Source organism: Silene latifolia, chromosome 11 (assembly GCF_048544455.1).
Source record: "Silene latifolia isolate original U9 population chromosome 11, ASM4854445v1, whole genome shotgun sequence".
Taxonomy (NCBI): domain Eukaryota; kingdom Viridiplantae; phylum Streptophyta; class Magnoliopsida; order Caryophyllales; family Caryophyllaceae; genus Silene; species Silene latifolia.
In genome coordinates this window covers 155,687,109-155,710,559 of record NC_133536.1, presented here as the reverse complement: position 1 = coordinate 155,710,559, position 23,451 = coordinate 155,687,109, and the positions used below count along the sequence as shown (strand labels likewise).

The 23,451-nt window shown below is 39.0% G+C and overlaps 1 protein-coding gene and 1 non-coding gene across 2 annotated transcripts; one reads left to right on the top strand and one right to left on the bottom strand.

Annotated features, from left to right (window-relative positions):
* Positions 1-1,641: 1,641 nt before the first annotated feature.
* On the bottom strand, positions 1,642-1,748 carry LOC141615574 (small nucleolar RNA R71). The gene has a single exon (XR_012529989.1). It is a non-coding gene; the product is annotated as a small nucleolar RNA R71 (small nucleolar RNA).
* Positions 1,749-20,405: 18,657 nt separating this feature from the next.
* LOC141614191 (uncharacterized) lies at positions 20,406-22,226 on the top strand. The gene is made up of 5 exons (XM_074432948.1): positions 20,406-20,565; positions 20,668-20,900; positions 21,004-21,037; positions 21,133-21,353; positions 21,501-22,226. The coding sequence occupies exons 1-5, from the start codon at positions 20,406-20,408 to the stop codon at positions 22,224-22,226; spliced, it is 1,374 nt and encodes a 457-aa protein (XP_074289049.1).
* Positions 22,227-23,451: the final 1,225 nt, after the last annotated feature.

The window sequence follows — 23,451 nt, the reverse complement described above, 5'->3', positions numbered from 1 at the left end:
ATTGAAGATTATTTGGGTTATTATTGGGAGATTGACAACCTCTCAATCTAGGATTCAAGTACTTCTATTATTCTTGCTTTATTATTGGAATCATTAGTAGGTATAATCTCTTAATCCCTTTTTAATTATTGCTAATTACTTTCATTTATTCATCATGTTTCATTATGTTAGTATGATTGACAACCTTTCTAGCATGATCAATATGATAATGAGTGAGTAGTCTCTTAGCTAGGGTTTAATGGGTGATTAGGGAAACCAACATGGGGAATGATTCATGCTTAAATCAATATGCTTTCATATCTTATTTGCTTGCTTGTTTTGATCTTAATACATGCACATGTTATGTTTGATGAAATGCTAAGCCTATGAATCCTTGCATTTATTATCATCTACTATCTCTTCAACTTGACTTGTAAGACATAACCCAACTCGAGTCTTGTTAGACCATGCATGTGTTAAGTAGGAAAGATTAAGTCGACTTGTAGGTGTTGTACAATCTATGTGATTCGGCTCCGGGACCCAAACTTTCCTAGGATCGTAAGATATAACCCAACTCGATCCATCACAACAATAATTGCTTGCTTATAATTTGAGAACATGTTTGTATGATCATATCCCATGAATCCCCTATGAACCCATGACACCCTAGTGCTTTTAATCAATTGTTTACACCCTTATTTCATTTACCTTGTTAGCTTATTTTCATTGCTATTTTAGTTTAGTAACCTTCTACATCAACCCAACTTGTGACACCCCTAGACACCCCTAGTAGCAATAGAAATCTTCGTTTTCAATACCCGTCCCTTGGGATCCGACCTTTACTTACCCCTTTACTAATTGTAGAGTTGTTTGTGAAGTATAAATTGTGTTTTGTATCGACCATTGACCAACGACCACATATGCTTAATTGTGAACACCAAATGGCATCGATCAAAAATGGCGCCGTTGTCGGGACGGTGTTTAATTGATTTTAGATTTCTTTTGTTATTTTTAGTTGTGTCTTTTTCACCTTGGGGAAGTAAAACTCCTCAAGGAATGTTCTAATTGTTTTCTAGTTGTTTGATATTTTGCATGTCTAGAAGGTTACAAAGAGATTTGTTACCTTTTGACCGTGAAATCGAAAGAACCTTGACGAATAATAGGAGACTTGTTAGGAGGAATTTGGGAGGTGTTGGTGAAGTTGTTCAACCCACTAGTGAGTTTGTCAATCCTTTCGCAATAGAAGGAGAAGAGAACCCATTAAACAATACCACACAAAATCCACCTACAATGCCTAAATTCTCGTCACACTCTATACCCACCGAGGAGGATCTACCAAATGGTACTCCTACCCCACAACATCTTACCGGAAATTTTATTGCCAAGTCCGCCTTCATCCAACTAGTTGAGAGAAGCCAATTCGGGGGAATGCCTAGTGAGGACCCTCATTCTCATATGGAAACATTTTGTGATTATTGTGAAGCTATCTCTCAAACGGGCGTGACTCAAGACCAAATAAGATGGGTCTTATTTCCTTTTTCGTTAATCGGCACCGCAAAGCAATGGTTGAAGGGCCTTGATAAGGCCACCCTTGGAATAGATTCTTGGAAGAAGTTAGCTCTCGCTTTCTACAAAAAATTTTACCCACCGGAGAAGACCAATATGCTAAGAGCTCAAATCACGAGTTTTAAGCAAAGGGATGAAGAGTCTTTGTATGAAGCTTGGGAGCGGTTCAAAGGTGTTTGTCGCTCATGTCCTCACCACGGACTTAGCGAATGGTTTTTAGTGCAACAATTTTGGAATGGTTTATATGAAGATTCAAGGAACATCCTCAATATGGGATCTAATGGAATGTTCACCGAAGTTGATGACAATCAAACATGGAACAAGATTGAGGAAATGGCGGTCCATAATTCGCAATATAGTAGGCCTCGCAAGGCTACTAGAGGAGGAAAGTATGAAGTGGACACCGTTACTCAATTGGGTGCTCAACTTAGTGCTCACATTGACACAATCAACTTGAAATTTGAACAAGCTATGGCTAGGCTTGAGGAAAACTCAAAATCATCAAAGCATCATGTCAATGCCATGACGGCATCCTCATCAATCCCAAGCGGGATATGTGAGAATTGTGGAACCTTGGGCCATGACTCAAGTGAATGTAGGGGAACAACCGAACAAGTCAATGCTTTCCAAGCTTACAAAAGTGGCACCCCTTTATTCAAATTTTTACAATGAAAACACCAAGTTCCACCCAAATCTCTCATACAAGAGCCAAAATGTCCAAAACCCTCAAACTACATACACTCCACCACCCATGAGAAATCAAAATCAAAGACCCTTTTTCAATCAAAACCAAGGCTACCAAAATCAAAATCCATACAATCACCACAATGACCAAAGTTTTGATGTCCAAAAAGCGGTCCTTCAAATGCAAAAAAATCAACAAGAATTCTTCACCCAAATGCAAAAGGATAGCCAAGCAAAGGATACCACCATCAACAACATTTTAGCTCACACCAAGATGTTGGAAACACAATTGACCCAACTAGCATCTTCAAGCTCATCAAGACAAAAAGGGCAATTACCACCTCAAGGTAATCCCCCTAGACATGAAACGGTCAGTGCCATTCACTTGAGAAGTGGTACAAGATATGAAGCCCCGAAGAAGCAAGTTGAGAATGAAGTTGTGAGAGCTAGTGAGAATGAAGTTGTGGTGGAAGGTCCCAAAGAAGGGGAATCATCAAAAGAAGAAAGTTCAAAGAAAAATGAAGACAAAACCAAAGAAAAGGAGCCCATTGTGATTAGACTTCCTTTTCCAAGTCGTCAAGCCAAGCCCAAATTTGATGATCAACTTGGAAAGTTCATGGAAATTGTAAAGAACCTAGAAGTCTCAATTCCTTTTACGGAATTAATCAATCACGTTCCGGCCTATGCGAAGTACATGAAGGATATTCTCACAAAGAAGAAGTCAATCCGGAAACTTGAGACTATCGCCTTCACTAAGGTGAGTAGTGCAATTCTTCAAGGGAGTTCACCTCCAAAGTTAAAGGATCCGGGAAGCTTCTCAATACCGTGTACCATTGGCGACACAACGATCAACAAAGCCTTGTGTGATCTAGGGGCTAGTGTGAGTGTCATGCCGTACTCGGTGAGTAAAAGGTTGGGAATGGGAGAGCTCAAATGTACCAACATCACTCTTCAAATGGCCGATAGATCGACGAAGACACCGCTAGGGATATGGGAAGATGTCCCCGTGCGAATTGGGAAGTTTTTCATTCCGGTAGACTTTGTCATTGTTGATATGGAGGAAGATTCCAACATTCCAATCATCTTAGGAAGACCTTTCCTACACACATGCATGGTGCGGTAATTGATGTGAAACATGGAGAGCTCACTCTAGAGGTAGGAGATGAAAGCATAACTTTTAATCTTGACAAGACCATGAGAGCTCCTCGTTTGCATGAGCCATGTTTCATGATTGATCATTATAGCCGCAAAGATGAAAAGAAGAAATCGGAACTCCAATGGAAGAAGAAAGTTGAAGATACTCCATTCAAAGAGCAAGTGAATTGTGAAAAGGAGAGCTTGCAAAGCTCATCAAAATCAACCAAGGAAGAAGAAGATGGCCTCATTGGCCAAACGAAGAAATTGGGAGAGTTGTCTCCATCCAAGCAAGAGATTTTCAATGATCAACTCAATGAAGTTTGTGGTCTTTGGGACGACGAATTTGAAGGGATCTTTAATCCCTACATTGGGCATGCCATCGATCATGATCAACAACAAGAGCCACGGTCTATTGAGGACCTCTACCACAACAATGAACAAGCTTTTAATTACTTCTTCGAGGTGTTGAGCAACATCAACAACACCTTGAACATGCCTCCTTGACATCTCATCAAGAATGAGAGTTTGGTGGAGTCCTCCCTAAACCACCACTTGTAAATATTTCTAACTCCCTAACTTACATTTAATTTTTGCATTGCATTTTTGTCATTTTTGGATTTTATTTACCTTGATCAAAATAATTGTCATGAAAAGAGAGAAGTGAGGGAGGGACTAATGATTTTAATTGATGTGTAGTGATTTACCTTAGTGTGGGGATGGCAATTGCCTAGGCCATTCATGCCTTAGTAGTGCCCCCACAATGAAGAACACAAGATTTGAAAGAAAGAAAGAAAGAATGTTAAGGAATGGGTTTGCGCAAGGATCCGTGTAATCGAGGAAGAATCCGAGCGGATTCCTGACAATCCGCCCGTCTGCAGAGGATCCGAGCGTCCAGCTGAGGAGACGCCCGTCTTGGGCTGTGCAAATATTGAAGAATTCCTGTCTGTTAAGGAATCCGAGCGGATTTCTGGAAAGACGCCCGTCTCCCAGGATCCGTCCGTCTCTGGTAAAATCCGCCCGTCTTGAAGCTGAAGAAAAACAAGAAAAATCTCTGGATGAGAATCCGTCCGGATTTTCCCAAGAGACGCCCGTCCCTCAATAAAAATCCGAGCGGATTTCCCCAGGAGACGCCCGTCTTTAGGCGGGATTTTTAAAATTTGAAGCTTGAGAATCCGAGCGGATTGCGCCTAATCCGCACGGATCGTGCCTGCATCCTCGAGATTTTCGTTTTCTTTAAATACCCCCCCCACCTTCATTCATTCATTCATTCATTCATAAACACTACTCATAACACCAAAACCCTCATCCTCTCCATCTCAAACACAAAAACCCTCAACAAAATCACCAAAACAAAATCAAATCATCCTTCAAACATCAAATTAATCACTCCATCTTCAAGAAAAATCAAAACCAAGCACAAAATCTTCACCCTTTGAGTCGATTTTTGCTCTCATAAAGGCAAAGCCTTTCACTTTCAAAATCGATTTGGGCATTCTACAAATTGAAGATTTTTGATTCTCTACTTGGTTTGTTCATCAAATGGCAAGAACAAAGGGAGCAACAAAGGCACCAAAAGCAAAGGCTCTCTCTCAAAGGCAAAAAGCTCTACAAACAAAGAAAGCTTTGGCAATGGTGGTGTCAACACCAAGCTTGGTAGTGGAACAACCTCAGCAAATTTCTATGGAAGCATCACCTTCTACTCCGGTAATTAATCAACTCTTGCATTATCCGGAGGTAACTTTCATCTCCGATGACCATAGAAATTCATTTGTCAAGTTTGCTATGAAACAAATTCAATCCACCAAGTTCATATGTGAAAAAACCTTAGAGAAGCTAGGTGTCCTTGAACAAACAAGAGTCTTTTTCAATGCCATGGGTTTGAAGAAATTGTTTGAAATGAAAGAAGTAACATACCCCTCCCTTGTTTTGGAATTCTTAAGTTCTTTAAAAGTGACAAAGGTTGAGAATAGAGAAAATATTGAGTTTCGTCTAGCTAACACTAGTAGACGCATTTCCTTTCCGGAATTGGGTGCAATTTTGGGTCTTAGCGATGCACATAAATTCTATAAGCAATATGGTAAGTACGATCCCGCGCCTCTTTGGGAGGCAATCTCCGGGAAGAAATATGAAGATTTTCATGCTTGTCGTGCTCTCTTGGTCCATCATCCGGGCATAAGAGTTTGGCACAAAGTTGTGGGAAATACCATAATTGCTAGAAGAGACACCAATCATTTCACGGGGCTCGATTTTATTCTCCTTGAATCAACCTTGAATATTGGAAGAATTCACACCAAGCCTTACAATTGTTTGAGGCTATTGGTTGATAGATGGCTTCATGTAGATAGTGGGAAGAAGGGTCAAACCGTAATTGTTAATGGCGGCCTTGTCACGGTTCTAGCCAAGCACTTTGATCCTAATTTCAATAAGGATAACAAGTACAAGGCTAAGGATGGTGGCCATCTTATTGATATGTCCACCTTGATTAACAAGTTTAAGTGGGTTGCTCACAATCCCCTTGATACCAAGTATGGGTGGCTTACTAGTGAGGCTCGTTCATTCACTTTACCCGCAAAGATTTGCCGTCTTAGTGTCCACCGGACCAACTATTTACTTCCCCTATCCAAAGAAGCCGAGTACATCATTCAACAACAAAAGGGTGATCATGAAACTCCCTCCTCTTCCATTGTTGTACCACCTTACCCCTTTGATTATGAAGAGTTCAAACCGCAAGGAGTTGAAATTGGAAAAGATTATGTCACTCTTCTAATGCAAGCCATGCACAAGCAAGCTTATGAAGATCGGAAAAATGCTTATTTGGCTCAATATCCTCCCCTCCTACATCTAGCTAGGCAAGGACTCCTTGATCCATCTTGTCCTTTGCCTAGTTGGGCGGATAGAGAAGCCTTATTTCCGGGTGCATCAAGGGATGTGGTGGAAGGCAATGAGGTTGTTGGAAATGATGAGGAGATTGATGATAACATTGAAGAAGCAAGTGGAGATGAAGAAAGGGATGGTGAAGATGGTGAAGATGGTGAAGATGATGATGAGGAAAGCAATGAAGAAAGTGCCAAGGAAAGTGGCAATGAGACCACTTCTCATGAGGGAAGTGATGGTGATAGTAGCATGATGGAAGACTAGCCTTGGAGATTCCTACTCTCCCACGGTTTGTCTATATCTCTTTATACTTTATTTTCATTTTGATCATTGTTGGTTTAGTCCTAGCAACATCAAAGGACTCACACCTCGGTTCCATTGAGGTGTTCTTTATTGTTCCCATCTTTGAAAATCCAAAATGACAATCTAGTCTCATGCATAGCATAGTGTGTGCATGAACTCCCCCATGCTTTGACATTAGCAATAGTGTCTTACTTGGTTTGGGGAAGTTAATGCATACGCAACGGGAGGTAATTTAAATTATCCTCTCCGTCATAACAAAAACCATGCATCATGTAGTATAGCTTAGTGTAGAATTGCATTTAGCATAGAAATCATGCATCATCTTTGCATAATTTCCATCATTTTGGCCATTGAGGACAATGCCCATATTAGTGTGGGGATGGGAATTCTAACACTTAACTTCTATTCAAAAACCATAAAAATTGAAAAATTTCAAAAACCATAAAAATTTAAAAATTGAAAAATCCAAAAACAAGTTCATTTCCCTTGTATATATTGTCTTGTGTATATTGTGTTTGTTTCATCCTTGTTCACTTTGATTGACTACGCCACATCCGAGACATGAGGATATTGAAGACCGCATGGTATGATCTTTCCAATCTCCTTTTTCCTCTTTATGTTAATGACTATGTGGCTTTATTTTGATTAATGCGGTAAAACAATGTGAACTTAGGACTTGCATTTAGTTTATTTGTCATACTAGTTGGTAGAATCATATGCACTAGGATGTTTATATGTTAGTTGCATCATGGCATGTAGTTGCATGTTAGAAAATTTTGCGAAACCGTCTATTTGGGAAGCTTGACAAGTGTATATAGGCCCTAGTAGATGCTTTTTATTCTTAAGACTTTGCTTGTTAGAATACTTGTAAAACACCCTAGGATGTGTCATGCTAGTATCCTTTGACCCATGGATTAAGGCCTAGTCAAGAGTACCTTGTGGTGTGATAACTCCTTGGCTACCGTTTATTCCAAGGTGACCCTTGAAACCATGCATACTTCTATCATTCATCCATGTTCTACCACATTTTTGTCATCAAAGGGAATGGGCACAAAAACAAAAAGAAATCAATTTGAGTTCAATGAAATGAAAAATGAAAGAAAGTTTGCAAAATGCATCAAATGAAAAGAGGAGCAAAAATAGAACTCCTAAAGCTTCAAATACAAGGCACCCTCGTTACTAATTGGGGTGACTTTGAAAATGTTCAAAAGAAAATGCAAAAAAAGTTGTCAAGTATTGAAATGCCAAAAATCAAAAAGAAATGGCAAAAAGAAAGTGTTCTCAAATGTCAAATGCCAATGAAATTGGGGAAAAAAAAAAACAAAAACAAACTCCCAAAGTGAAACTCAAATATCTATCGATCCCTTTATCCATCGTATCCATTTTTGTGCATGGTAGAGAGGGGACGACCCTTCTTCTTGTCTAGGCAAGAGGGGGAATTCCGCGATCCTCCAGTGTTTCTAACACCATAGGGAGTATATTCTTGACAAAAGCATTTAACGATTGAGGACAAAGGTACCCTAGCTTGACACATTTTGGAGGTGATTTATTGGTATCCTTCTAGGCTTAGTAGTTTGAACAAATTGCATCTATGAAGGATTGTGTACCCTTGAATTGCTTCCCTTGTAGATAATTTCCGCCACTTAGATGAGGAAAGTGGCTATTCTTTTGTAGATGCATCCATTACTTGATTTTGTGTGCTTTAATGTTTGGATGTGTCGCCATTTTGGCAAGACCCACCTTGCCTTGCAAGAAGGCATCCTACCTCATGGTTGTCTTGTTGTGAGTTGAAGGGGCGGAGTGAGACCCGCTAATTGTCTCATATCGGCTATTATTATTAGGTTAGGTTAGTATTGGTCCTAGTCTTTGTCACCTCTTTACTCGGGACGAGCAAAGGTTCGGTTTGGGGATATTTGATGCGACCATAATTGGCGCATATTTAGCCCCGAATTACCATTGTTTCCATGCTTTTTAGTGCCTATTTGGGTCATTTCTTATCTTTAGATCTTTGTTTTGCATATTCTTTGAGATTTTGATCCCTTGGTAGGAAAGGAGTAAGAATCTTGCATTTTCATGGCAAAACAAGGCTAAATGGATCGTATTCAATGACCAAGCATCAAGGAGAGACAAGACTAGAAGGCCTTTGTACATAGCTAAGTAGAAGATCAATGTTGAGAAAGGATCCTTGAGTCCCCAAGGAAATCCCCAAGGATTCTATGAAGAAAAGGGAAGAAAAGAAGAAGGAATGACGCTGTAAAAGAATCCGAACGGATCATCCATGATCCGTCCGTCCGCCCGACTCAATCCGAGCGTCCTTACCCAGGATCCGCTCGGATCCCCCAGGCCCAATCCGAGCGTCTTACGCCTCCATCCGCTCGGATCGTCCATGCCCCATCCGTCCGTCTCGACCTCCATCCGCTCGGATCACAAGATAAAGCACGGTTTCGTCCTTCAAGTTACAAAATGGAGACGCCCTTCTCTCATTGAATACCGGAGTCTCCTTGCTCAACTTAAAAAGTGTAATTACTAGTTTAACCCTTAGTTAACCCTAATGCATCCTCCCTAATTTTCACTATAAATACCCCATTAGTCTAATTAGAGGAGCATGTTCTTCTTATCAATAATTAGTGTAGTTAATATCAATAAAATCTCTCTTCAATATTGTAATCAAATATTAATCAAGTTTTAATCCAAGTTTTAGTTCTTTAATCTCTCTCTTGTTCTTACTTTATTTTGGGTAATTGAAGATTATTTGGGTTATTATTGGGAGATTGACAACCTCTCAATCTAGGATTCAAGTACTTCTATTATTCTTGCTTTATTATTGGAATCATTAGTAGGTATAATCTCTTAATCCCTTTTTAATTATTGCTAATTACTTTCATTTATTCATCATGTTTCATTATGTTAGTATGATTGACAACCTTTCTAGCATGATCAATATGATAATGAGTGAGTAGTCTCTTAGCTAGGGTTTAATGGGTGATTAGGGGAAACCAACATGGGGATGATTCATGCTTAAATCAATATGCTTTCATATCTTATTTGCTTGCTTGTTTTGATCTTAATACATGCACATGTTATGTTTGATGAAATGCTAAGCCTATGAATCCTTGCATTTATTATCATCTACTATCTCTTCAACTTGACTTGTAAGACATAACCCAACTCGAGTCTTGTTAGACCATGCATGTGTTAAGTAGGAAAGATTAAGTCGACTTGTAGGTGTTGTACAATCTATGTGATTCGGCTCCGGGACCCAAACTTTCCTAGGATCGTAAGATATAACCCAACTCGATCCATCACAACAATAATTGCTTGCTTATAATTTGAGAACATGTTTGTATGATCATATCCCATGAATCCCCTATGAACCCATGACACCCTAGTGCTTTTAATCAATTGTTTACACCCTTATTTCATTTACCTTGTTAGCTTATTTTCATTGCTATTTTAGTTTAGTAACCTTCTACATCAACCCAACTTGTGACACCCCTAGACACCCCTAGTAGCAATAGAAATCTTCGTTTTCAATACCCGTCCCTTGGGATCCGACCTTTACTTACCCCTTTACTAATTGTAGAGTTGTTTGTGAAGTATAAATTGTGTTTTGTATCGACCATTGACCAACGACCACATATGCTTAATTGTGAACACCAAATGGCATCGATCATATAAGCAGCTAACTATGCATCATTGCCTTAGCTTCGAAGTAGTGCAAGAAAAGGCTGCTGCCGCAATCAGACTAGAGGAAGACATCTTAGCCAGAGCCAGCCTTCCTAATACACCGAGTGTTTCCAGCACCTCAGCCGTAGAGAAATCGGGAAGAAAGCAACCTACCAGTAAGAGGGATGAAAGATATAGGCCATATGGAAGGGGAGTCAACAGAATCGAAGAAAATCAGTTACTCCCTACTCTGGCCGAATATGGATTCACTACAGGTATCGGAGGAATCCTGAAAGCACTCAGGGAGATGGGAGACAGGGTAAGGTGGCCTAAGCCACCAGTAGAAGAAGATGCATGGCGAAAAGATAGCAAGAAGAAGTGTGAATTCCATCGTGATATTGGGAATAACACTGAAGACTGTTACACACTACGAAGAGAGATCAAGCGTGTAATATCCGGTATTTTAATATGATATTATATTAGGCCGAGTTACCAGCTGGGTCGTGTAGTGTATTTGTGACTCGGGTAATTATGTGACTCGGGTTTTAATTAATCTAACTAGGCTAGACCCGTATCGTCTTAATAGCACCTATCCTATATGTATAACCCATCTAACCAAACCCTAATCTCCCTATCACCATATTCATTTTAACCATGAGAAAAGAGAGAAAAGAGAGAAGAAGGAGTCGTGTGTGAAGGGAGCCGCGTGAGGAATTGCGAGGCGATTTCTCAGCCTATTCTCATCCTATTTCGTAAGTAGACTATCCTATTACCTCTTTATTCAATTATTAGCATAATTATAGTAGTATTGGGATAAATTTCGTAACCCTAGAATTGGTTTGGGGGTTTTGATTATAAATTGTATGAGATAAATGAATGGAATAGTTACAGCAATTTACAGATTCATTGGTCTGTGTTATTTGAGTGTTTTACCTGTCTTAAAGCCGTGGGATGCAAAACGTTAAAGAAGAGAATCATGTTTATTCCAAGCCTAGTTTATGCCTGTGAAAATTGGTAGCATTTCACTGTGTAGTTTTTCCTGAAGAAATTATTTGTGAACGTCTATATAAAAAGTCCGCAAATCATTAGAGGCTGAAAGATTACTTCTAAAACATAATTTAGATATTGAATTGGTGCTGGGTATTTTTCATATATTTAATTTAAAGAGTTTAGATGAGTTAGGCGTTGGTTTTACTTAAGAATCATTTGTCAAACTCGTTTTATGAATCAATACTTTTTATGCGACGGTTTCTGTCAGTTTTTGGAAATCAGTCTGAAAACCCTTGATAAGTTTGGAATTTGAGAAAACCACGTTAGATATAAATTGTAGCTAAGACTCATGGGGTTCCAATTCAATTGGCCTTGCATCAATTCAAATTTTCTGGAATTAGTTATTCATTTTATACCGAGTCTGCCATGAGCAGGAAAATCAGGAAAAGTCGTGTTTGTTCTTTAAATTGATATTTCTATTAAGTTATGATGAGTCTAGGTTATGTGCATGATTAATTGACTGTGTAGATGGTAATTATACATAATTATGTTATGTAGGTGATGGATAAGTGAAGGATCATAAGTGATTGCTTGTGTGTGCTTGGATTGCGAAAAGGTAGGGAAATACACTTGACTTATTATCGTTGATGTTGAATTGTGTTGACTTGTTTGTGTTTCGTATGACCAAACTGTGAACGTTGACTTGCTTCGTGGCTGTTGATTTACGTTATGATTCATATACTGGAAGGTGATTGACTGAATTGATCGTATTGAGTCTGTTATCACAACATTTGGTAACCGGCATGATTTTATGATTGAACAGTTCAAAGATATATATATTGTGTTGCATTAATTTCTTTTGAGAATTCATATGCATTGGAGATGGAGGATGTTGTGGTGATGTGGTGTGGTGAATATGATGTTGTGATAAGGCCCAGGCGGGTTCTGCAGGACTTACCCTGGTGTCCTAAGTCATGAGCGAGATCGGCTACGGTCGATATATAGTCTCTAGGGGGATCGGTATGGTTTGGGTGTTCGGGTTATGAGATATGAGTTGAGATGGAGATGGAGGTGACGGAGGAGCATGCATATCATATTTTGTTGTTTCATTGTATTCCCTACTCAACCTCGTGGTTGACCCTGTGTATTCGTGAACACCTGTGACGATCCAAATATTGGGGAGCGGGCTTGACAGGTTTATGAGATAGGTTGGGAGCTTGATGGGCGTGAGACACTAGATCAGAAGACTTAGTAGCTAGATCATCATTTAGAAGACTTTCACTTTCATTTATGTTAGTTCCTTGTAATTTGATGTAAAAGAGGTTTTGTAATAATTAAGTTAAAGTAATTATATATTTTGCCTTGGAGTTTAATTTTTTATTCACTAACTCGGGAAACCGAGATGGTAACAGTCCGGTTTATTAGGGAATGTCTTGCTAAAGGCTCCTTCATAAATCGGGGTGTTACAAAGTGGTATCAGAGCGAACGATCCTCAGGCCTAAACCAATGAACCCAATGAACGTAGGATGTGTCTATATAAAATGAACTCCTGGGAATAAACTGTTAGGAGCTCACAGTGCGGCTAAGAAGGCGCCCTTAATACGTGCTCTTTTGCCCTCTTAGTTTTGAACCAGGTAACCCGAGAGAAAATTGAGTGAATGGGGTAGTTAGAAGGAAAACCTTGGATATAATCGAGTTGATGTATACCTTGAGACCCATATATTCTAACCATTATGCAGGACAACGTCACGGTAAGTATTTTGTATGAATGATGACGTGATCATATGATGTTGTGGAGATGAGAAAAAAATTTTCGTGTTCAGATTGATAATCAATGAAGTGTTGGATTGTGGTAATCGTGAGCGTGAAAATAATTGCGAATTGATGATATTTATCTGGATGGATTTGAATGACGTGTTGATAGTGCTATTATGTCTAGTGATATGCGGTTATGTGATCCCGAAGCCATGCTAGTATAGTATTGTGATAGTAATCAGAAACACTATTGAATTGCTTGTTTCTAGTCATAGCAATCGTGATTTAGATGTAAGGAGTAGATCGAGATGCGAAGGGATTCTATGGGATAGATGTTTACGTAAGTACAAAGTGTGAGATTTAAGTTGGGATGGGTTAGTATACATAGTATGTTCATAAGAGCTTGTAACATAGTAAAGAATGACCTAGTGCTGAAACTCGTTTTGTTTGATTTTACTCTTTAATTGACATTACTGCCATTTCTTTACTGTTTATTGCCTATTGATGAAAATTTTATGAGAGATAGGCTCGTGAGTTAGTGTTCATTTGGCGTTGGTTTCTTGCTTATAGGATATATGGATTAGGAGTAATAAATATTTTAGTGGGCTGTGGTCAGGAAGTTCCTGTGCAGTGATGTTTCGACCAACGATTTTGTAAAAATCCTCATTTAAATTGTATTAATAATTTTTGCATAATTCCAACTCCATCGATCAGCAGATTCGCATATGTTTTCAAATTGATAAGCCACGAAAATTCTTAATGTCTCTATATTAAATGGTAAGTTTTGAAAACTGACCCAAGTTTCGGACCAATTGCTGTCACATACTTGTTTGGACCAACTGAGTTGTAAAATCCTTTAAAAATTGAGTTCTTGAGCTTTGGACCTCATTCTTTTTCTCACGAATTATTAACTCTCTGTATGTTATAAAAAGTAATATAACTCAAGTTTTCGTTGAACGTTTATTTATTCGTGATTTTTTTGGAAGTTACAACGTGAATCATAACTTTTAAAATGTGAATGCTATGTTGAGTTTTCATGCAGTTGTTCGATTATTTCATGAGCCTTATTAATGTGAAATTATAGTGTCCTTATATGATGATAGTAGCACACATATTCATTGGTTATGTATCTTAACTAGTGATAAAAAAAAAATTAAAGTTTAGTTTATAACATTGTTGGCATGATAGTATGAGTGAAATTGAATAGCTTAATTTGATTCTTAATCGAGGGTGAAATATTTTATACGAGTCCAGTTGTTTGCATATTTTATGCTTGGCATGTTATAATATCTCTGGTGTGTTCATTATATTTGTATAGTGGTCGGATATATATAAATATAAAACTATATTGTCATATCTTGGTAAAGTTGGTGGCGTTAAATGTTAACTTGATTGTTCTAATATACTCGCATGAATATTTATAATAATTATGTTCAAATGTTTACACATGGATGGTAGTAATGAGTATGTCTAAATGTTCACACATGTAGGATGTCATCTGAGTTCTAATGTCTTTCATGTGAGTTGTGTGCCTATAGTTATACTTATTACTTTCATTGCATTAATTTATTTGATTGAACCTAAACTTATGATATGATAATAAAATAGTGTTGTTGCTCCTTATTGGATATGTTCATAGTTGTATTGTCATGAAATGCTAAGGTGATTGTTGCAATTGTCACGATATTTGAAATATAGTTTGATATAGTTACGATATAGTTACGATATTTGAAATATATTCTCGAACCGTCGCTATGAATTATAATGAGATAACCCTTTGATGATTCACATGTTATGCGTATGTTTAAATGATAGTCGTTATAGTTACGTTTAATTGAGCCGCGAGTTGCCTATTTGTTCAAACCGTGCAAACTAGAGAACTTGTTCACCTTGCTAATCTTTTGTCATAGATAATGTTTTACAAGTTATATGATGGTATATGTACATGTTTAAGTTGTTTATGCGATATCTTTTATTTTCTTTGAAAATGAATTATCTTGAGTTGATGGATACAATTGAATGGTATGGTTGCTAAAATGTTAAACATATGTGTGATATGGAAGTAATTTTGTTGTTATTGTGAATCATATAACCAATAATACTCAATTGTAATTTCAGTTGTTTGACTTCTACATTATTAAGTTAATTACTCATGACGATACAAATCGATGGTTCCGTAAGGAGTTTAACAGGAATTTTATAATGTGCCTCCGATCTAAACTAATAATCTTCTTATATTGACTATATGGTTAGACTCTTGTCTAGTTCTTATGACGTGATAAATCGTTTTAAAATTTAACATGTGATTGAGTTGGTACTTATACTTTTGTGTGACCATGCAACCCGTGATAAATAGATCTGTAATAAAAATTTTGATTGAACACAGTTAATTTGTAGTTACTTGCTTTACATCATGGTACGAATCGTATGCGTTGCTGAGACGTCACCAGGGAATGTGTACTATCTAAAAGGTCTCCGATTAAATGCTGTATTCGTGTTAGCCGTGAATATAACTGAGTAAAGAAGTGCAACTAAAATCGATGTTGAGGTAATAGTCGTTCATTAGTAAAGATAGGACTGAAATGAATAAGATGAACCTGTAAATTACGAAATATGAGTCGACACCTAAGCTTGTATCGTTTGAAGGAATTGAGTTAAGTTTATCTGATTTTGAGTCAAATGGATTCTATGGACGGCTCTGTTATAAGATTTATGTTAAGAAAGTTATTCACCGTCCAGTATGAAAGTAAAAGTTTTGAAAATGAAGTTAAATTTTGTCGTGTGAGTATAAATTGAATGAGATTTCCAATTGTGTCGGTTGTATGGTTTCATGATATTTGCTAGTCTGGGGGAATGAAGCTAGAACGGAGTCACAAATAGTGGGTTAATTTAGTCATGTTGTTCGTTCATGTAGTGAATTAGTGGGTTGTGGTTAGTTACGAATGTCAAAACGGGAAATGTAATGTGGTGATTTAAGTGAGTTGTGTGTTAACATGGTATGTTGATATTAGCATGATATGTAATGAATATTTGTAAAATTGGTGTAGTTAAATACATTTAATCTTTTATGTCATGGTGTTGGGTGCAGTTTAAATATATTTAACACCAAGAATGAAATTTTATGTATGATAGTATTGTATGTTAACTTTCCAATATCGCTGTTTATTCGCTTGACTGACTCGACCAATAAGCTTGTAAAATTTGCCAATCAATGTGCATTCGTCATTCGACCAATATTTCTTGGAAAATATGCTATTTGACATGAACCATATGTGAGCACCTAAGCATCTTCATCTTTGTAACCTGAGTAGTAATGTATAAATTAGATTGTCAAGCAGATCCTGTGAATGTTATTGCATGTATTGATTGATATGAAGAGTGTTTAGATTAATACTGAAATGTCTTAAGTTATTCAACGTGGCTTTTGCTCCGATCCGTGGCGATGTCTTTGTAGCAGAGCGAGAATCGTAGCTTCCTTGAGAGAGCTTGTATATTGATTGTCTTTAGTAGGGATTAGTTAACTTGAACGTGAGTTGTGAATCTTTTATCCTCTTTCGGTTGTTAGCGATGTAGTTTGAGAACTTTTGTTATAATAATGAAGGTTACGGGGACGTAACCATGTTTAAGGAGGGTAGGATTGTAAAATCTTTATACTTTCATGTGTAATTTCTCAGTTTGGCTATATTGGTTATGCGTTGTGTGGGTTATTCTGGAGTGTTACATGATGTGTTTCTGTTATGGTTAAACTTCGGGGACGAAGTTTATTTTAAGGAGGGTGGAATGTAATACTGCGTTTAATATTCAATTTGGTGGGTGCCTTACATACTTTTGTATATGCGTTTCATAATTCGTTTGCGTTGGTTGGTAGAGAGGGTAAACTTCGGGACGAAGTTTCTTTTAAGGAGGGTAGACTGTAATACCCGGTATTTTAATATGATATTATATTAGGCCGAGTTACCAGCTGGGTCGTGTAGTGTATTTGTGACTCGGGTAATTATGTGACTTGGGTTTTAATTAATCTAACTAGGCTAGACTCGTATCGTCTTAATAGCACCTATCCTATATGTATAACCCATCTAACCAAACCCTAATCTCCCTATCACCATATTCATTTTAACCATGAGAAAAGAGAGAAAAGAGAGAAGAAGGAGCCGTGTGTGAAGGGAGCCGCGTGAGGAATTGCGAGGCGATTTCTCAGCCTATTCTCATCCTATTTCGTAAGTAGACTATCCTATTACCTCTTTATTCAATTATTAGCATAATTATAGTAGTATTGGGATAAATTTCGTAACCCTAGAATTGGTTTGGGGGTTTTGATTATAAATTGTATGAGATAAATGAATGGAATAGTTACAGCAATTTACAGATTCGTTGGTCTGTGTTATTTGAGTGTTTTACCTGTCTTAAAGCCGTGGGATGCAAAAAGTTAAATAAGAGACTCATGTTTATTCCAAGCCTAGTTTATGCCTGTGAAAATTGGTAGTATTTCACTGTGTAGTTTTTCCTGAAAAAATTATTTGTGAACGTCTATCTAAAAAGTCCGCAAATCATTAGAGGCTGAAAGATTACTTCTAAAACATAATTTAGATATTGAATTGGTGCTGGGTATTTTTCATATATTTAATTTAAAGAGTTTAGATGAGTTAGGCGTTGGTTTTACTTAAGAATCATTTGTCAAACTCGTTTTATGAATCAATACTTTTTATGCGATGGTTTCTGTCAGTTTTTGGAAATCAGTCTGAAAACCCTTGATAAGTTTGGAATTTGAGAAAAACACGTTAGATATAAATTGTAGCTAAGACTCATGGGGTTCCAATTCAATTGGCCTTGCATCAATTCGAATTTTCTGGAATTAGTTATTCATTTTATACCGAGTCTGCCATGAGCAGGAAAATCAGAAAAAGTCGTGTTTGTTCTTTAAATTGATATTCCTATTAAGTTACGATGAGTCTAGGTTATGTGCATGATTAATTGACTGAGTAGATGGTAATTATACATAATTATGTTATGTAGGTGATGGATAAGTGAAGGATCATAAGTGATTGCTTGTGTGTGCTTGGATTGCGAAAAGGTAGGGAAATACACTTGACTTATTATCGTTGATGTTGAATTGTGTTGACTTGTTTGTGTTTCGTATGACCAAACTGTGAACGTTGACTTGCTTCGTGGCTGTTGATTTACGTTATGATTCATATACTGGAAGATGATTGACTGAATTGATCGTATTGAGTATGTTATCACAACACTTGGTAACCGGTATGATTTTATGATTGATCAGTTCAAAGATATATATATATTGTGTTGCATTAATTTCTTTTGAGAATTCATATGCATTGGAGATGGAGGATGTTGTGGTGATGTGGTGTGGTGAATATGATGTTGTGATAAGGCCCAGGCGTGTTCTGCAGGACTTGCCCTGGTGTCCTCAGCTACGAGCTGGCAGATCGGCTACGGTCGATATATAGTCTACCGGGGATCGATATGGCTGGGTGTTCCGGGTTATGAGATATGAGTTGAGATGGAGATGGAGGTGACGGAGGAGCATGCATATCATATTTTGTTGTTTCATTGTATTCCCTACTCAACCTCGTGGTTGACCCTGTGTATTCGTGAACACCTGTGACGATCCAAATATTGGGGAGCAGGCTTGTCAGGTTTATGAGATAGGTTGGGAGCTTGATGGGCGTGAGACACTGGATCAGAAGACTTAGTAGCTAGATCATCATTTAGAAGACTTTCACTTTCATTTATGTTAGTTCCTTGTAATTTGATGTAAAAGAGGTTTTGTAATAATTAAGTTAAAGTAATTATATATTTTGCCTTGGAGTTTAATTTGTTATTCACTACCTCGGGAAACCGAGATGGTAACAGTCCGGTTTATTAGGGAATGTCTTGCTAAAGGCTCCTTCATAAATCGGGGTGTTACAAAGCGCCTGTACGAACAAGGAGAACTGAGCCACCTATAACCACGTGGAGGCAAGCAGCAGGATAAGGTAGGTTCCGCGAAGCCTGCAAATCCACCCACATGCACCAAGATCATAAACGTGATAACAGGCGGCTCAGATATAAGTGGGCTAACATACACGGTAGCTAAGAGGCATGCCACCGGCACTAAAGGAGATAGACCAGCAAATTCTTGCAGAATTTCTCATAGTGATTTACCAGCCGTCACCTTTGATGAAGGAGACATATATGACGAACGGGAACATCATGATGCACTCATTATCACCCTGTCAATGGTTAACTGCACAGTTAGAAAGGTCTTGGTAGATACAGGCAGCTCGGTCAATCTGATTATGCTAAAAACCATAGAAAATATGGGATTCAGCGAGAAGGATTTACAGAAGAAGACTATCTCGCTAGTAGGCTTCAGCGGGGAGACAGCCAACTCACTAGGCTAGATAGTCATCCCAACCTACGTGGGTGGATTCAATAAGCAGATAATGTACCTGGTCATAGATGGACCTTCTACCTACAATGTTATCATGGGAAGGCCGTGGCTGCACCAGATGAAGGCAGTCCCTTCAACGTATCACCAATGCATAAAATTCCCCACACCATAGGGAGTAGAGACAATAAGAGGAGATCAGGAGGAAGCTAGAGCCTGCTATAAGAAAGCACTGAAGTGCACTCCCAGCCCTCCCGCATAGCAATTATAGAAACAGGCTGTCCAGCATGAATACATCGAAACCCCAGCAGAAGAGCTGGATCAAATTAACCTGGACAAGCTGCACCCAGAAAGAATTGTGCTAATTGGAGCTAGAAGCACAAGAGGCCTGAGACAGCAATTAATCAAATTTCTGCAAGACAACATGGATTGTTTCGCATGGTCACACGACGACATGATAGGGATAGATCCGTCCATCATAACGCATAAGCTCAGTGTGGACCCAAAGTGTAAGCCCGTCCAACAGAGAAGAAGAAAGTTTGCAGCAGAAAGAAATAAGGTAATCAACCAAGAGGTAGATAGCCTCCTGGCAGCAAAGAAAATAAGAGAAGTAAAGTATCCAGAGTGGTTGTCTAACGTAGTAGTGGTGCCTAAGAAGAATGAAAAGTGGAGAGTATGTGTGGACTTCACCGACCTCAACAAAGCATACCCTAAAGATCCCTTCCCCCTGCCTCATATCGATGCAATGGTGGATGCAACAGCTGGGCATGAAATGCTGACATTTCTGGACGCATGGAGTGGTTACAATCAGATCAAGATGGATCCTGCAGATCAAGAGAAGACGGCATTCATGTCTGAAAGAGGAATATATTGTTATAATGTTATGCCCTTCGGCCTAAAGAATGCAGGCTCCACATACCAAAGGCTGGTTAACCGCATGTTTAAGGAACAAATAGGAAGAACTATGGAGGTGTATATTGATGACATGGTGGTAAAGTCAGAAAAAGCCAAAGATCATATACGGCACCTGGCAGAGACATTCAGCACCCTGAGGCAATACAAAATGAAGTTAAATCCATCTAAGTGTACCTTCGGGGTATCCTCTAGCAAATTCTTAGGCTATATTGTAACTCAAAGAGAGATAGAAGCCAGCAACGAGCAGATCAAAGCCGTTTTACAATTAGAGTCACCTGAAAAACTTAAAGGCGTTCAAAGGCTAGCTGGTAAGGTAGCAGCCCTGAGCAGGTTCATCTCAAGATCATCCGACAAGTGCAGGCTGTTCTATGATGTATTAAGAAAGAGTTAGAAGTTTGAGTTGACTGCAGACCACGAGCAAGCATTCAGAGAGCTGAAACACTATCTCAGCAGCCCGCCATTGCTGTCTAAACCGGGACCAGGAGAACCATTGTTCCTCTACCTAGCCGTCACAGAGGTGGCTGTAAGTGTCATTCTAGTCAGAGATCAGGAAAAGGAACAGAAGCCAGTATACTATGTGAGCAAGTCTCTGCTACCAGCAGAGACTAGGTACACATCTCTCGAAAAATTAGTATTAGCACTGGTAGTAGCGTCTTACAAGTGGCGCCCTTATGTTGAATCCCACACCATACATGTTGTGACCAACTACCCGCTAAAATCTATCATGAGGAAGCCTGAACTGTCAGGCAGAATGTCGAAGTGGTCTATGCACCTTAGCAGGTATGATATCCAGTATGAACCTAGAATATCAATCAAATCGCAAGCACTAGCAGACTTTGTATCAGACTTCAGCCCAGCCATCCAAAATCTGGCAGATGAGGAAATCCTCACCCTAGAGGGGAACGGGGAGCCAGAGGTCTGGCAGATGCATATTGACGGAGCCTCCAACCAAAAGGGAGAAGGTGTAGGGTTGATCCTGCGGTCACCACAAGGGGATCTGATAGCACAAGCAGTAAGATGTGAATTCAAGGCAACTAATAACGAGACAGAATACGAGGCCTTGATATTAGGAATGCAGCTAGCCCTGGAAATAGGGGTCAGGCACCTGCACATATCTAGTGACTCTCTACTAATAGTCAACCACGTGAATGATGAGTTTATAGCCAGAGATTCAAAGATGATTCCATACTTAAAAATAGAAAAAGAGCTAAAACAGAAATTCAAAACTTACAAACTTAAGCAGATTCCCAGGGATCAGAATGTGGAAGCATATGTCTTAGCAACTCTGGGGGCAAAGTTCAAGCCAACAGAACTATCCAGCATTCCTATCGCACATATGCTAGAGCCTTCTATCCAGAAGACAGATGAAGTAGACAAAGGAGAACTGGAGGATGATCCGGACGAAGTGGGAGTTCAGACAGCTACGAAAGCCGGGGAAGGCTCTCAGCCAGTTGACCAGCCGCCTGATAAACCATCCGCACAGGCAGACAACTGGGATTGGCGCACACCCTACCTAGACTCGCTGCGTCATAATAATATGTCAGATGACAAGAAGGAAGTGAGGGCTTTCAGAATAAAAGCCTCTAGGTTTATACTTATTGACGATATACTACTCAAGAAGTCACTGGCAGGTCCCTACTTATGGTGTCTGGACAAGAAGGAGGCACAGACTGTATTACATGCTCTCCACAGTGGCGAATGTGGAAACCATGTAGGGGGGAGGAGTCTGGCAAATAAAGCTCTCAGACAAGGATACTTCTGGTCCACAATGAAGGCAGATGCAGCAGAATACGCACGTAAGTGTGACGACTGCCAGCGCTCAGCACCAATAATCCACCAGCCGGCAAAGAATATAGATGCTGGCGATGACAGATTATTTCTCCAAGTGGATAGAGGCAGAAGCATTCACAAAAGTAAAAGACAAGTAAGTCATTTCTTTCATAAAACGAAATATCATCTGCAGGTTTAGTATCCCATCAGAAATCATATGTGACAATGGTTCACAATTCATCTCCAACGATGTTGAAGGATGTTGTGCCAGGTGGAATATCACCCTGAATAAATTAGCACCCAGGACTCCAAAGTCTAACGGACAAGCTGAGTCCAGCAACAAAATTATCATGGACAATCTGAGAAGGAGGTCACAGGAGTTAGGAGGAAAGTGGGCAGATGAATTGCCACTAGTGTTATGGTCAGATAGTACGACGCCAAAGGTTACAACAGGCCAAACGCCCTTCAGCCTGGTGTTTGGCGCTGTAATACCCGGTATTTTAATATGATATTATATTAGGCCGAGTTACCAGCTGGGTCGTGTAGTGTATTTGTGACTCGGGTAATTATGTGACTCGGGTTTTAATTAATCTAACTAGGCTAGGCCCGTATCGTCTTAATAGCACCTATCCTATATGTATAACCCATCTAACCAAACCCTAATCCCCCTATCACCATATTCATTTTAACCATGAGAAAAGAGAGAAAATAGAGAAGAGGGAGCCGTGTGTGAAGGAAGCCGCGTGAGGAATTGCGAGGCTATTTTTCAGCCTATTCTCATCGTATTTCGTGATGATAAGTGAAGGATCATAAGTGATTGCTTGTGTGTGCTTGGATTGCGAAAAGTTAGGGAAATACACTTGACTTATTATCGTTGATGTTGAATTGTGTTGACTTGTTTGTATTTCGTATGACCAAACTGTGAACGTTAACTTGCTTCGTGGCTGTTGATTTACGTTATGATTCATATACTGGAAGGTGATTGACTGAATTGATCGTATTGAGTATGTTATCACAACATTTGGTAACCGGTATGATTTTATGATTGATCAGTTCAAAGATATATATATTGTGTTGCATTAATTTCTTTTGAGCATTCATATGCATTTGAGATGGAGGATGTTGTGGTGATGTGGTGTGGTGAAGATGTTGTTGTGATAAGGCCCAGGCGGGTTCTGCCGGACTTGCCCTGGTGTCCTCAGCTGCGAGCTGACAGATCGGCTACGGTCGATATATAGTCTACCGGGGATCGGTATGGCTGGGTGTTCCGGGTTATGAGATATGAGTTGAGATGGAGATGGAGGTGACGGAGGAGCATGCATATCATATTTTTTTGTTTCATTGTATTCCCTACTCAACCTCGTGGTTGACCCTGTGTATTCGTGAACACCTGTGACGATCCAAATATTGGGGAGCAGGCTTGA